Raw genomic sequence first — 15,990 nt, forward strand, 5'->3', positions numbered from 1 at the left:
ATCCTGGGAAAGAAATCTCCTAAAGCAATCTTGGGGAGGAGTTGTCAGATTCAGTGAGATAAGGCAAGATCAGCGTGACATGCCAATGAAAGTTGTAGACAGCTGGCTACTCTGAGCTTTGGGGTCAAATTTTGAGGAAGATCTATTTGTGGAAAAGGAGAAGTTATCAAAAGAAAGGATAAGTGTTGTTGTTTTTGTTTTTTTCTGTAAATGGATGAATAGTAAAGATTTAAGGCTTCGAAGGTGAAGAGGTGAAATTGAAGCTATTATGCAGATACTTGTGTATCATACAGCCTGTTATAACTACTCCACTGCTAAAGAACAACAGCAATCCCAGTCAATATGCAAGCAAATGACCCAGCTGGGTTCTAACACAGCTCCGTTTAAGGACACTGAAAGATGAATCTCACAAAATTTTCACACGTTCAAAGATATTATTATTACTATTTTTGGGAGGGGGTTCCGGGAATTGAACTCAGGGGCACTGAACCACTGAGTCACATCCCCAGCCCTATTTTGTATTTTATTTAAAGACAGGGTCTCACTGAGTTGCTTAGCACCTTGCTGTTACTGAGGCTGGCTTTGAACTTGGGATCCTCTGCCTCAGCCTCCTGAGTTGCTGGAGTTACAGGCATGTGCCACCATGCCTGGCTATTACTTTTTTTTTTGGATACTGGGATTGAACCCAGTGGCAATCTACTACTGACCTACATCCCTAACCCTTTTTATTTTTCATTTTGAGACAGCATCTTGGTAAGTGGCTGAGGCTGGCCTCAAACTTGTGATCCTCCTGCCTCAGCCTCCCAGGTTGCTGGGATTATAGGTGTGCACCACTGTACCCAGAAATATTATTGTTCTTTTGACTTTTTTCTGTACTAGTTAAGCCATTCTTAGCTTTTGGCATCTACAGAAAGAGGAATCTAGATTGATATGCCACACAGGGCACAGTTTGCAAATTCCTGCAATGGTCTCAAATTAGAGTGCTCCTAATGATCAGTCAGGGTGTTTATTTAAAATACAGGGTTTTTTTTTTTTCAGGTCTCATCTCTAGATATGTACATTTTTTAGAATGGGGTGATCCCAGGAGCTCTACATTCCTATTAAGCACTCTGCTGAACTTTCACTCGCTGGAAAACATATATCAAGTTCTTGGGTGTAGGACAGCATTTGAAAGCACAGTCTGAGCCAGGTGCAGTAGTACATGCCTGTAATCCTAGCAACTCAGGAGGCTGAGGCAAGTTTGAGGCTAGCCTCAGCAACTTAGCCAGGTCCTAAGGAACTTACAAAATTAAAAATTAAAAAAAAAAAAAAAGGCTGGGGATGTGGCTCAGTGGTTAACTGCTCGTGGGTTCAATTCCCAGCACCACAAAAATAGTAACAACAATAAAAAAAATGAAGCAGCAGTCGTAATAGCCTGAAACCACCAGCCAGAGTTCTGCAAGGTCAGTTTGGAAGCTGTTCGACAAGAAAACCATGGTAATCACATCCATAGCTTAAAGCCCTGCATTTCATTTTGAGCCCTGGAGGTGATCAATAGAAGCTAGGGTTACTTTTATCATGGTTATCGGGTTGATCTACACCCAAGATAAACATTCCAAGTTGCTCTTCTCTAGAACTGCTCCTTGAAAATATGTGTCTTGTAAACCCTGTGCATTCAAGACTGTGTCATGCAAATGGCCTCCTTTAACTCCGCAGTAGTAACGAAACGGATCAGGGGGTCCAATATTGCCTGCCAATGCCGACCGTCCTCCGCAGAGTTCTTAACAACACTGACAAGTGCTATCACACGTTTTTGCTCAAAGGCAACATATTAGGCTTTCTGGAAGGATTTTTTTTTTTTTTTGCGGGGGGGAGGTCTGACTTGAGAATCATTCTTGCTTAGAATTATACAGCAAACCAAATTCCCGATGTCCTTTAACAAGCTTGAAAAGTGAGATCAGTAAGATTGAGAGATTCAGATGATGGCGGATCATCCAGAGCCCCCCAGGAACCCCATAGAATGGTGCAGAGTTTGGAAGCCTGCTCGTGCATAATCTGAATATTTATCCATTCCATTCTTACTTGCCAGAGATTTATTTTAAACTTCCCAGGTCTGGGGGTCTGGAATGGTGGCTGTGTCCCCTCCTCCTGCTCCCCTACCTGCTGACCCGGCACCTGATACTGTCTTCAGCTTCTCTCCCAAACACGGGGGCCCGGGTGGTGGAGAGAATCGGATTTGAAAAGCATGGTTAATGATAGAATTACTGCAAAAAGGTTAGAAAAGACGTGTTCTGATGTCTGACCTTCCCGATGTTCTAATCCCCAACATAGGAGGAGATCAAAACGAAGACAAGCACATTTTAAGGTTAGAGAACACCATCTCTGATAAATTAGTCCCTTTGTAGATCTCAAAATTGAATTAAAATCCAAGCACTCAGTCATCTTTCAGGCTACACCGTCACATTTGCATGAAAGGAACAGGGCTCAAGCATTTTGATGTGCGGCTGTGTCCTGGGTACAGTTCACGAGGAGTTCAGAATGGTTTTCCCTCTGCTTTTACTGTGCTTTATGGAGCAGATTTCTCCACTGTATTTCTCAGTTTATGTTAATGTCCTTCTCGGAAAGCTGGCCATCCCCTGGGCACGCACAGGTACGTCCCATTAACGCTAATGGGAGGCGGAATGAGCACCCGCATCTCTTCTGACCTTACTCAAAGGAGCAGGGTTGTTAACTTCTGCCAACATATTGGCCACAGAAAGCTCAATTTCTTTTCTTCCCCGACTTGCCTAGGAGAAAAACCATAAGGAGCAGGAGACCTCTGTGGAGACCGGGAGGCCAGCTGAGGCTCACCAGCCAAGTTCAGAGAGAACTCTGCTCAGAGGCAGGTGAATTCTGCATGGCCACCAGGCTCCGGGGCACAGCGCACTTGACCTCATGGCTCACGCTGGATCGCTCTGCTGCCTTCTCTCCACATTCCACCCGGCTCTTCCTGACCTGGCTTTTCCCCACTTCTTTAATTAGAAAATCTCAGTATTCCATAGACCTTGGCAACACCTGGGGTATTCTAACTTGGTCACCTGTCCCTCTAAATCCTTTCATTACATCCACAAAAAAAGCTCCTGATTGAATCTCGTCCTTCAATCAGGTTTCTCTTCTCCAATCATTTGCAAACTTCTTCACCATTTTTGCATTTTTCTCAGGTCACCATGCATCTTGAATACTTTTCTGTGGACCAACTCACTTCTCCTTTTAATTAGCTGCCTCTTAAAAGATTCTTGTGTCATTGGTTCTGAATGGAGAACTCGTGTTTTCCTAACACACATTGCAAGAAGCAAATTGTTCCTAAGGTTTGAGAAGTGCCTACAACTATTCTTGGGAAAGTATTGTTTACATTTTACTAGCAGGCAAGAAATAAATTATTTAGCTTGTTAAAATAGGTAGAAGTTATTATCTCTGCAAGATTTATATCCAGACCAAAAAAATGAAGCAGTCATGAACTGTTTCTTCCCCGGTATGTGGTGAGGACTCTACCGTATCCAGCAGAAGGTAAGCAGCTGGGAATGGCAAGGTTCTGGGGGGTGGTTTTGTCCAAGGGCTGCTGGTATCTGGGGTATACACACTAAAGGGAAACAGGGGTCTTTCCTTGAGAGCCACGGTAAGCCAATGCTTGTAAGAAGCATGATAATCAAACAGCATGAGACTTGTTCCTACATGTGAAAATTCTGCACTTTGAACAGCCTGGAAGGCATCTCTGTCTGTTTGTGTGTTTATCACTTCCAGACTCTCAGTTTTTCGTTGTGGTACCTTCACTTGGTCGTTGTTAATTATTCTACTGAGGTAAAGACGTCATACGTGCTCGCTTCAATGATTTAGAACATGTGTCTCGCCACTGTACCATAAATAAAGAAAACAATGAAGCACTTACTAACATTTCCCCGATGCCAGGCACCATGCTGAATGCGAATAATCCCAGTCACCAAAACCTCCGTATCTGGTTGGCTAATATCCCCACATAGGCTAATACCCCTGTCCAAGTTCACAGAGATAGTGAGACAACGGAGACTGAAACCAGATCTCTCTGACTCCAACACCTGACCCTTAATCAGGGTTGAAGACAGCTCCCTAGTATTCCCGTATATTCTGAGTAATGGGCAAATAATCTCAAATAGGTCCCAGATTCTGCCATTATCCATTTTTGAAGCTGTGGGGGTCTCTCTTGGTCCTACTGGATCATTAAATTGCCTTTGGTAACTGAGATAGCCACTGATTACCAAAGAACTCAAGCTGGAACGGTTCTAGAAATATTATTTTACCTATTTTTCTTCTGCCCTGTGACAGACTGACTGTGTGATCAGTCATATGCTGTTGCTATTGCTCTGAGGGAAAAATGAAATAAACTGAAATAGATGGAATTCATCTAAACACAGAGTTACTTCTAATTCTTGGGCTTTTCAGTTTTCTAGCTATATGGAAAAGTATGTTTATGATAAAAGATGTCCGAAAATACTAGTAAATTCCCATTTTTCAATGAATGTGAAATTCATAATTAGGTGATATTTAGCCTCCTTGCTTAAATGATTTTGAGGTAAACATTCTTCTTGGATATTTTTATTTGCATAAGCCTATCTTACTTCACGGAGGGAGCTATAAATGGGTCAGAAAGAAATAATATGATATGACCTCTCTGTTATCTATCACACAGAAATAGGTTAAGTTAAAAAATTTCCTAGCCTGCAGAATGGGAGAAGGTTTTACCACATGCACCTCAGATAGAGCACTGAGCTCCAGGATATACAAAGAACTCAAAAAACTTAACACCAAAAAAACCAAATAACCCAATCAATAAATGGGCAAAGGAACTAAACAAACACTTCACCAAAGAAGAAATACAATCAACCAACAAACATGAAAAACTGTTTATCATCTCTTGCAATCAGAGAAACACATGTACAATAAATTAGGACAAATTTAAAAATTAATTTAAAAAACTACTCTAAGACTTCATCTCACTTCTGTCAGGATGGCAATTATCATGAATACAAGCAATAATAAGTGTTGGTGAGGATGTGGGGAAAAAGGCACACTCATACATTGCTGGGACTGCAGATTGGTGCAACCACTCTGGAAAGCGGTGTGGAGATTTCTCAGAAAACTCAGAATGAACCTACCATTTGACCCAGCTATCCCATTTCTCAGTTTATACCCAAAAGACTTAAAAATCAGCCTACTACAGTGACACAATCTCATCAATGTTTTTAGCAGCTCAATACACAATAGCTAAACTATGGAACCAACCTAGATGCCCTTCAAAAGATGAATAGATAAAGAAAATGTAGTACATATATACAATGGAATATTACTCAGTTATAAAGAAGAATGAAATCATGGCATTTGAAGGTAAATGGTGGAACGAGAGAATATGCTAAGTGAAATAAGCCAATCCCCAAAAAACCAAAGGCTGAATGTTTTCTCTGATAAGCGGATGCTGATCCATAGTGGGGGGTGGGTAAGGAAGAATAAAGGAACTTTGAATTGTGCAGAGGGGAGGGAGGGGAGAGCTGGGGCGGTGGGGATGGAAAGGACAGTGGAATGAGACATTATTACCCTATATACATGTATGATTACAGTACTGAATGAGCAGTTCTGCTCCGTTTGTATACAATGTGTCAAAATGCATTCTACTGTCATGTTTAACCAATTAGATCAAATAAAAAAAAATTAAAACTAAATTTCCTACTGGCCAGATTTCCTACTGGTTATATTGTGTGCATGTATGAAAATGTAACAATACATCCCACCATTATGTACATCTATCAAGCACCAATAAAAAGGTGGGGAAAAGAAAAGCACCAAGAACTCAGAATAGGGATTCCTGGGTTCCAGTACCCCTTCTGCCCTTGGTGCCCTGGAGCAAGCCAAGGACTTGCTTGGACTGAAAGTCATCTTCAGTCCAAGCAGCAGAGAAATGATTGTAACTCAAGCATCCTAGGACGGGTCAGGCATGGAGTGATGCATACGCAAATGAGATGTCAATCAAGATGGCGCCCTTCCCAGTTCTTTCTTAGCACCCTGCTGTCCACCCCGTGCTGGGGCAGCTTCTTATCATGTGCTCAGATCACAAAGCACTTTCTGTCCTAAGACATAAAGCACCTGGACTAAGGCACCTGGAAAATAAGATTTCCTTAAAACTGACCTGGTTGGCAGGGACTCAAACCCAGCACAGAGCTGATCCACACCCATCGCGGGGAAGAGACGCCTTCCGCACAGCTCCCGATAATCAGAGCTAAGTTTGAAAAAATCACCCATGTCACTGTTTAAACAATGTTTGCTAAAAATAGCACCTGAGTCATGGGTTTTTAATTTGTTAGCACAGTGTTCCTAGACACGAATTTCAAATCTACAGGGACTTGAAAGAAATTTAATTAAAGGATTGAAGATAACATTAGTTACCACACTATCACAGCTACAGTGGCTAGAATTCTCCAAAGCGTACTGGATGATTCTGCAAGAAGACGGCCTGTCCATCACATTCATCCGAGCAGTTCTCCAAGAAGTAGTCATTGTATCACCTTTGCCGTGATGAGTCAATCTAGCAAGGCGGGGTTGTCTGCGCATGTTAATAGGCATGACGCCCCATCTACGGATTACCTTCTGAGGGACGAGGACACACGCACGTGAGTCTGTGCTATGTCTGGGGTAAGTCGTTACCTTTCACGACCAAGTTTCCCGTACTGCTAGCCGTTCCAAAATGGTTGGTGGCGATGCAGGTGTAGCTCCCAGCATCTGATTTAGTCACGTTGATGATTCTGAGGTTCCCATCTTCAGAAATGGTGATTCTGAAATGAAAAAATGAAGCAAAGGGCGTGAAGTCCATCTCAGAGGATTCTTCAGAATTATTTCTGTCATCTTTCCAAACTATACATCAGGTTCTATCCTTGGATGGCCTCATCTTTAGGATGTTCCTCTACATATCATTTTTTTGGGGTACCAGAGATTGAACTCAGGGGCACTCGACCACTGAGTCACATCCCCAGCCCTGTTTTGTATTTTATGTAGAGACAGGGTCTCACTGAGTTGCTGAGCGCCTCGCTTTTGCTGAGGCTGGCTTTGAACTCGCGATCCTCCTGCCTCAGCCTCCAGAGCCGCTGGGATGACAGGCGTGCACCACGGCGCCTGGCTCATCCACGTATTATTTGATCTATGCTTCCAGGATCAAATGGAACATGGAAGGTCTCTGTGGAAGATAATGGAAGCATCAACATTATTGGAATGTGTGGCTTGTTTAATACTTTCAATATTTTCTTGCTGAAACGATTTCAGCATTCAGTTGGGATAACTTATTAGGTCGTAGCCATTTGTCTGTCTGGCGGCAGTCACCACGTTATACAAACGTGAGACTTGTAGACCACCATCAGTCTTTAAAACCGCTAATGAGGAATCAGAAAATGACCCCATGATGGACACCTTTAACCTTTCACTCAAAGTGTTTCTTTTTCTTAGATGAGAAGCTTAAATTAAATGAGGTGCTATTAAGCATATTTATTTCTGAAATATGTCAGCCAATACATTTTTAATGAGATTCAAACACTGAACTTTAAAAAATATTGAAATATTTCACAACTTGTATGACTTTGGACATCTCTCAGGCCCCAGCATCTATGTCCTGCGGGAAGGAAACACTTTTACTGACACAAAACCGGAACAGGAAGGAGCTTAGAGAACTGTTGTACATCCCCAGCCCTTTTTGTGTTTATTTTGAGACAGGGCCTAAGTTGCTGAGATCGGCCTTGAACTTGTAACCTCCCCTCAGCCTCCTGAGTCGCAGGGATTACAGGTATGTGTCACTGTGCCCCCCGAGGACCTTTCAAAATAGAAATGAGAGTTTATTGCTCCCCAGGTTGAGAAATCCATCCTTGTATGGAAATCCACTTTGGTCCATGTCAATCCTGGTCCTTCCTCTTTCCCTTCCCACATCCCTCCCCCTTCCCTTTCCTTCACTCAACTGGTCTTCCTTCTATTTATTTATAGTTTTTTTTTTTTAATAGTGCTCTATAGATGCATCAAGGTGAAATTCACTGTGATCTATTCCTATATGTACACAGCACAATTAACTGAATTTGATTCTGAATGTAACTATAATGCACCGGTAAAAAACATAAAAGTCCAGCTTGGTCTCCCCATTGTACTCTGAGACAATTCCTAAGCAGAGTCCAGGACACCTGATGTGAGCAGCTTGAAAATAAAAACAAAACAAAAAATGCCAGCTCTTCTCTTTCCTACTATATTTCTAGCCTTTAACAATCTTTAGTCCCCTGGACTTTTGTAAGTTCTAAGGTACTTGAAGCCCCTTCCCACCCCAGGACCTTTGCACCTGCTGTTCTGCCTGCTTTGGGCGTTATTCCCTTTCCTCTGGATGTAGCTGCACCCTCTCACTCTTCTCACTCCAACACAGAGGTAGCTTCTTCATACAGACCTTTCTGGGCTCACTTTCTAATGTGGATCCCTTATTGGTCTCTGTTTCTGCAGCTACTTCCTTTCTTCCCACTAAATGCCATCCAGAAGTTTTAATTACTTGTTCATTATCTTATCACAAGGATTAAGATCTTCTCTGAGGGCAGGGGTAGTGTTCATCTCAGGACGAAACCTCCTGGGTCAAGTATACAGGAAGGCATAGTAGGCGCTCTGTACATGTTTGGCGAGTGGCTGAGTCAATGAGTTCATAAGTAAACATCCTCAGGGGAAAGTCGATAGGGTGTGGAGGAGTCCAGAGAGGCTGAGCTACAGAGGACACCAGCACAAGCCTTAACAGGGTCCTTTTAAAACATCTGCACCAAGGGGTCTCGTGTGGGCCGAGCTTCACTTTGTAGAACTGCTGGCAATATTTTCAAAGCACAGGTAAAGATTCAAATTAAAATTTTCACCGGGCTTCAGAGGCCGTATGGGTTTTTGGTGACAACTCTGGAGGATGGAGAAGCTACAACCCTCCTGGGACCCACCCCAGGCTGTATGACTCAGCTGGCAAGGTGCGGACATGGAAGAACCCTCTGGAAGATTCTAGAAGCCCGGGAGGAATGTTCGCATGCCACTTCCATCAGTTCTACTCGCTTGACTTTCTCAGTTTAAACTTCCTCACCTACGACATGGAACCAACGTGGAACGTGGAACCTGATAGGCTGAGGGTAAGAAGAGGGTCCATGAGATTGGTACCTATTGGTATTTCCAGATGTTTACGAGGGTCTCTGTCATTCTTAAAATGGTGTCTTCTTCTTAGTCATTTGCACACATGGGGAATATTAGACAAAAGCTCCTGGGCACGCTTTGTTTTTTAACAGGGTAATGAAATCAGCTTTCCTTTTGCACACTGACTATGATTTTTGACAATCTGAAAATAACACACAAATTAATAGAGTCATCCCAAATCAGTGTAGGAGGTACACACAAGGAGCTAAATACGTGCACCTGGGTTACTTTTTGGTGGGGCCACGGTCACTATAATGGTGGAACTGACATGAATGCTATAGGATTCATGGACCTTTATGTTTTATAAGCCAAAGAGCTTTTAGACCCTCAAGTAAAACACTTTTTTTTTTTTTCTGAATCAATCAAAATCCACCTTCACTGTTGGCTACTACAAAGGTGTATTCGAACTCAAAAATACAAAAAAGGAGGCAATATTAAGAGTAGGCTTAAGTTCTACTGTCCATACAGGAACAAATAACAGATGCTCATTGAAGAGTCCTGTGCTTAAACCACCCAGCAAAGCCTATCCTTATATAACAGCCCAGATCCACAGAGTTAAAGATTCGCTAGAAGATCTCACCACAAAACGAAGCTAATGCAAGATGAATTTAAAGTTCATATGAGTTTCTGTATAAGTGTACCAACTCTTAGGATAAAATGCCTCAAAGCTACAATTTTCAAACAGGGTTTCGTACATGCTAAATCAAAGCCTTGGTTGAAAATAAAAAAGGATCCAGACAAGCAGGCATTTGTTCATTCATACCACAGATACGCATAACAGTTGCTCAATAAACACCATCTGACACCTCATTTGCTAAAGAGCAGATGTACCGACAAAAATAGAGTAGTGATCAAATCTTAATTACCTCAATAATAACAAAAATAGCTTTCAAGGAGCTAATCATATTCCTATTTATAAAATAATTTGCTGGGAATTGCAAAATGTCAGCATCTGAGAACTCAATCAGTAAGGTGACATTTGGGTTTTGGAGATGGGCTCAGTCACCCTGAGGTAACAAGGGCCTACAGCTTAGTAAAGACTCGGAGGGGTAAGCTGACTCTTTCAAGCACAAAGGCCTATTTGTCATTTATTCCAATTAAAATGTTATCATTGTAATTCCAAAAAAAAAAAAAAAAAATCCCTAAAGCCACTGCCTATGTGGATCAAGCTATAAAATGTCAAAGAATGTGAATAAAGAAAGGAGGGATAGAGTTCTTATGAGATGATTTGGGTTCCAGCCTTGGCCCTCGTACTTGTCAAGTGTACGACATGGCCAATTATTTGTGCTCTGAGACAGGGTTGCTAACCTTGGCCCTGATGGTTGGACTGGATGAGACTTTGGGACGGTATTGAGCAGGTCTCTACCTGCTGGACTATAGTAGCTCAGCCCCTCCCTCCATGTCATGAAAACCCCCAATGCCTTAGATATTGCCGAATGTCCCCTAGGGAGAGGGCGAAGTCCACCCTCATTGAGAAATACTGGTCCAAGCCGATTTGTTTATCTTTTGAATCTCACAGGATATTACAACAAATACCTTCTGCACTGAAGTAATACCCCAGAAGGGTTCTGTTAACAGAAAAACCTTCTATAGAAGCTCGTCCTTCCTGACAAACTCTGCTTTATATTGCACTAAAGGTGCCTGACATATTGTCGCTTCTCCAGGTGTGGGATCTGACTGGCTCTCTGCGTCCCTTGTCTTCATTTCTTCCTTATCGAATTTCTAAGGGCTTTATGGAATCATAATTTTACAAACTACTGTCCTACTCCCTTAAAGGATTTCAGTGCCTCACACTGGTTTAATGCTTTACTCCCTACATGGTTATTTGCAAAGAGGTCAGTAAAAGAGGTGAGGCCTTTAATGTTAGAATTCAGGTAAGAGAAGGACAGGGAAGGAGACCATGTGCAGAAGGAGGAACTTTGAGTAGCCTTCGTGAAATCATGTCATATTGCTATGGCTGCTGATTATCCCTGGGTATATTCCAGATGTGGGGGTAATGTGATGTTCCAGGAACCTTTCTCTTGGGAAACACAACCACTTTCTCATCCAAGCAATATAGTTTAGTGACTGAGAACATAAACTCTGGAACTAAACTATGACTCAAATCACACTCCAATTTCTGAGCTATGTGACTTGGGGTAACTTGTTAGGTTTGTACTTAAGTTTGCTCATTTGAGAAAATGGAATAATAAAAGCAGCTCTACTTCAAAGGACTATTAAGATGTGCATTGCTTAAAACAATGCCTGGTACATAAAGTGCACCACCCACGTTCAATAGCCAAATGTCCTATTAAGGCTCAGACAGTGCCCTCTATATATCAGACCTCGGCTAGCACATAGTGATGTGAAAATTAACATTTCTATTATCAAGAAGCCCATGATAAATGAAGATTTTAGATGATTATGTATCTAGAAATGATTTAAGTGCATAGGAGAATGGGTATTACATTTTTTCTTTCTGTTTTTTTGGTACCAGGGATGGAAGCCAGGGGCACTCAACCTCTGAGTCACATCCCTAGTCCTATTTTGTATTTTATTTAGAGACAGGGTCTCCCTGAGTTGCTTAGTACCCTGGCTGTTGCTGAGGCTGGCTTTGAACTCACGATCCTCCTGCCTCAGCCTCTCGAGCTGTTGGGATTACAGGCGTGTGCCACAATGCCTGGCAGGTATTACTTTTTTCAATGAGAAAGCCATTCACACACTATTAAAAGATGAACAGGGACCCAGACAGTCAGGAGACCCTGTTCTCTTGTCTACAGTGCCTGGTTTAAGGATAAGCATTCCACCAGGACTAGAGGCTCTTGGATGAGACCATCTCTTCCTCTTAGGACTATTAAATTTGAAAGATAGGAACCTAAAGCACTATTGGCAATTACCTTGCCCACCATTTAAAGAATTTGGATTAGGCAGAGGGGAGTGACAGGAGGGAAGGGGTAGCGGGGTAGGAAGGACAGTAGAATGAATCAAACATTATTACCCTACATGCATATATGACTACATGACCGGTGTGATTTCACATCACCTACAACCAGAAGAATGAGAAGTTCTACTCCATTTATGTACGATGTGTCAAAATGCATTCTACTGTCATGTACAACTAATTAGAACAAGTATAAAAATAAAATAAAAAAGAAATCCACACTATAAATAAATAAATAAAAAGGAAAAAAAAAATAAGTGTGTCTTCAGTTAGAAAAGCAAAGAACTGGCCCACAAGATAAATATGAGCAAAAAGCAGGAAGGCAGAGACCTTACAACATCTCGACCTCCTGTTTGTGTTCACGCCCGAAGCCAAGAGCATCCAAGACACCCAGTGACGTGAGCCAATCATTTATTAGAAATGGAGTTTTCGGTCCTTACAACTGGAAGAGCGTCTAATTTCTTAAAAAATTTAGTGAACTTGTTCAGGTGATAGTGGTTGTGACGGCAGAGGAGAGGGTGGTGCTGTAGTCTACCCTGACTTGGAGCTCTTAGCTTGGAGTTGAACTTGAGCCCCTTCCTCATGCTCATGACTGGTGCCAGGAGATTCTAGGAGGTTCCCTCTGGAGCTTACTTTTGGAAGACTGTATGGAGGAAGAGCCTCCAGGAATTCTTGAAATGTGACTCAAAACTGGTATTTTAGATACTTGCTCCTGTTATCTGGTAACTATACCAACTTAGGAAAATTGGGTTCTTCAACTAATATTTCTATATTGATTTATTTTTCATGATTCAAGTGCCTACATCCAGACCCAGGACAGCGTTATTTTCACGCCTGTTTCTTGATGAGCTTTCAAAGCTTCCTCTAGGCTCCCTCTCATCCAAGTTTCTCCACCTTTGTCTACTGACTGACGTGGAGCTGTTAGCCTGGTATTGAACTTGAGCTCCTCCTAAGGCTCAGGACGAGTGATAGAGCCAGATAAAGAGAATGGAAAATGTAAATCCATCCCTGACTTAGAAGAGGGGTAGCCCTGACCTACCTGTGGGAATTTTTAAAAAATTTTAAATCACTGATAATATCAGAGAAGAGTCAAAGATGATAAGGCAGCAAATAATAAAAATAAAGGTGTCACGCAGAACTTAATTTTTCCTACATGAAAAGAGGTCATGTCACTCATAACACAGCAGATTACCTGTGACATACAGAAGCTCTGGTGTTCCCACTGTCATTGGAGATTTCAGATGCAAGGTGGATAGGAGCCCATTTGGAATTAGGAGAACAATTGAACCTTTTTCTGAATATGAGGCACTGGGTTACAGCCATGGAAGGGCTCACTCTGTCAGTCCCACAAATCAAACCAGTCTGGGGACAAGGGACCTTTAAAAATGCTGATCTTTTCTTTTTGGGGACTTTAGTTACTGATGACAGAAGCTGCCGACTCCACGATATTCTATCACCTTAAGGGGAAGGCGTCTTCCAAAATGGCGACCTCTTGGTCTTGGTAAGTAGTTCTGCAAGAAAGCCCATCTGCTGGGGAGGGAGAGGGTACATCCTCGCTTGCCCCTGAATCCCTTTGAAACACTTCATTTGTAATCAAACCCCTTAAGACTATAACCCACTTCTGCCCTTCTGCAAAGCTGGGACTCTGTAGCGATGACATTCTTTCAGCCAACAAACAAACAGACAAAGAAAGGAAGTTCGATTTTGAAACATCTTTAAAACTGTTAGATCTGGGATAACATAACTCACCGAGAGTCACGTGCCATTTAAATACTATCAAAAGTTTCTAACAAGCGTCTCTTGTTTTCCTCTACATGATAGGTTCCAGAAAAACATGCCTGAAAGTTAAATGCTTGAAAGTGAAACAAGAGATTCACGTATTACAAGCCAGGCAAAGAGTCCCGATGCTCTAAAAAAGAATTAAACCCAAACATGTGAGTAATGCTACTTACCAGGTCAAGCAAAAGGGGAGGGCGGTGGACAGAGGCAGGAGTGGCTGCAGAGGCCACCAGGGGTGTCCTAGAACGAGGCGAGTCAAGACAGGCACCCCTCAGTCAGGGTCTCCTATGCCTCATGAAGGGCAGGGGCAGCCCACGTCAATCAGCCCTTCATCCCAAGAGAGCAAGGGATGCCCAGTCCCTCATGAGTCCAGTCCATTCTGCACTGAATATTCTGTTCATTCAGTAATTGGGAGATCTCACATAAAACCCATCCCTGGCTAATTGTGGCAGTGGGAAAACAGGGCCACGCTAGCAGCACCTAACTCAGCGCATTATGGGCTGGAGGAGGAGAGCAGCAGCCCTTTAAGCAGATGGTCCTCTCTTTCTACCTCCTACCTGGCCCCTAGGGGCCTCTGAGATTTCAACTCCCTACTTCCAATGGCCGCCATTTGCTGGGCGCCTGGGGCAGGGATCAGGCGCAGCCTTGGGGCAGAGAGCTACCATTCCCTTTCCTCTCCAGTCCTGGCCCCTCCAGCCACACCACACAGAGAACACAGCCAGAAAACAAGCGGGATGGGCTTGGTCTTCGTTTCTCATGGCCGCCATTACAGAGGACAATAAAACAGGTAGCTTCGAACCACAGGAAGCTATTCACTCACAGTTTTGGAGGCTAGAAGTCAGAAATCAGGGAACCGGAAGGATGGGTCCCTGCTGGAGACGCTGAGGGAGAGACAGTCCCATGTTCCTCTCCTGGCTTCTGGTGACTGTTGGCTGTCCTTGCTGTTCCCTGTCTTGGAGAGGTGGCCCTCTAATTTCTGCCTCCATTATCCCAGGATGCTCTTTCCTGTGTGCTGAATTCTTTCCATACTCAGATCACTGATCCTAGAATGGGGCCCACGCTAATCCAGTGTGACCTCGTCTTAACTTGATCACATCTGCAAAGATCCTAGCTCCAAACAAGGTCACACTGTGAGGTTCTGCATACATATGGAATTCAGGGGGCCATTCGTCAACCCCAACAGGTGTGAAGAGAGAAACAGCAGCTAGCAGAGACTTCAAATAGCTGCAGAATCCGGGATGCATTAACAATCCACTGTGGACCAATGTATGGTAATGGGTAATGTACAAAAATAAAAATCCAACAGGAAGAAAGAGCTAACACTTGTCTGAGATTTCAATTTCTTCTTTAATTAACTCAGCTTGTTTATTTGTTGGATTAAATTAGATCTCCAGTTCAGTCCCCCTCCTTTTTATTTGCTCTGACCAATAAATTCATATTCTATAACTATTATATTATAGACAACATTAGGGTAGAAGAGGCCTGGACTCTCTGACTTTGCAACAATTGAGAAATTAGACAAACTGGGCAGATTAATGGGCATTGGTATGTCACAGATGGACCTGAGAGTCAATAGCACCAAAACTTTTCTCTGAAGGGGTGGGGCGGGGTGGGGGGTCTTGTCTCGAGTTGAATTATCTTGCTATCTAATCTGATAAAATCCAAAAGGTATTTTCATATTTAACTGGCATTTGCCTGAGCTGACAAATTTCATTTCAAAAGATGTATGGAACTTCACAGCCTGATGAGAGAAAACGAATTATCCTGGTTTACCAAAAGAAGGATTGTTCTGCGATAATATGAGATTTATAAAAGAAGTCATGGGAAGACCTAGAAACTGAGATTTTTGTTTGTTTGTTTTGTTTTTCTGTTTTTTTTTTTTTTTTTTTTTTACCCCCCATCTTAAGGAAACAAATTTAAATTTCAAATTTAATTGCAGATTACAAATTTAAATGCAGGTCAAGGAGAAGAGATTTACTGCAAGGGCAATTTCAAGTAACCCCATCATTGATCTTTCCATGGAGTCTCTGCGGCAGCAAGAGACATCACTATTGAACAGGCACCCTGGTGAC

The 15,990-nt window shown here is 42.6% G+C and overlaps 1 protein-coding gene across 4 annotated transcripts in view; it reads right to left on the minus strand.

Annotated features, from left to right (window-relative positions):
* Cntn4 (contactin 4) overlaps positions 1-15,990 on the minus strand; it is a 968,730-nt gene that overhangs the window by 67,166 nt on the left and 885,574 nt on the right. For all 4 annotated transcript variants that reach the window (XM_047534796.1, XM_047534794.1, XM_047534795.1 and 1 more), the window contains one exon: positions 6,688-6,815. In XM_047534796.1, coding sequence (XP_047390752.1) covers positions 6,688-6,815 — 128 coding nt within the window. The remainder of the gene's footprint in view (positions 1-6,687; positions 6,816-15,990) is intronic.

The sequence above is a fragment of the Sciurus carolinensis genome, chromosome 19 (assembly GCF_902686445.1).
Source record: "Sciurus carolinensis chromosome 19, mSciCar1.2, whole genome shotgun sequence".
Taxonomy (NCBI): domain Eukaryota; kingdom Metazoa; phylum Chordata; class Mammalia; order Rodentia; family Sciuridae; genus Sciurus; species Sciurus carolinensis.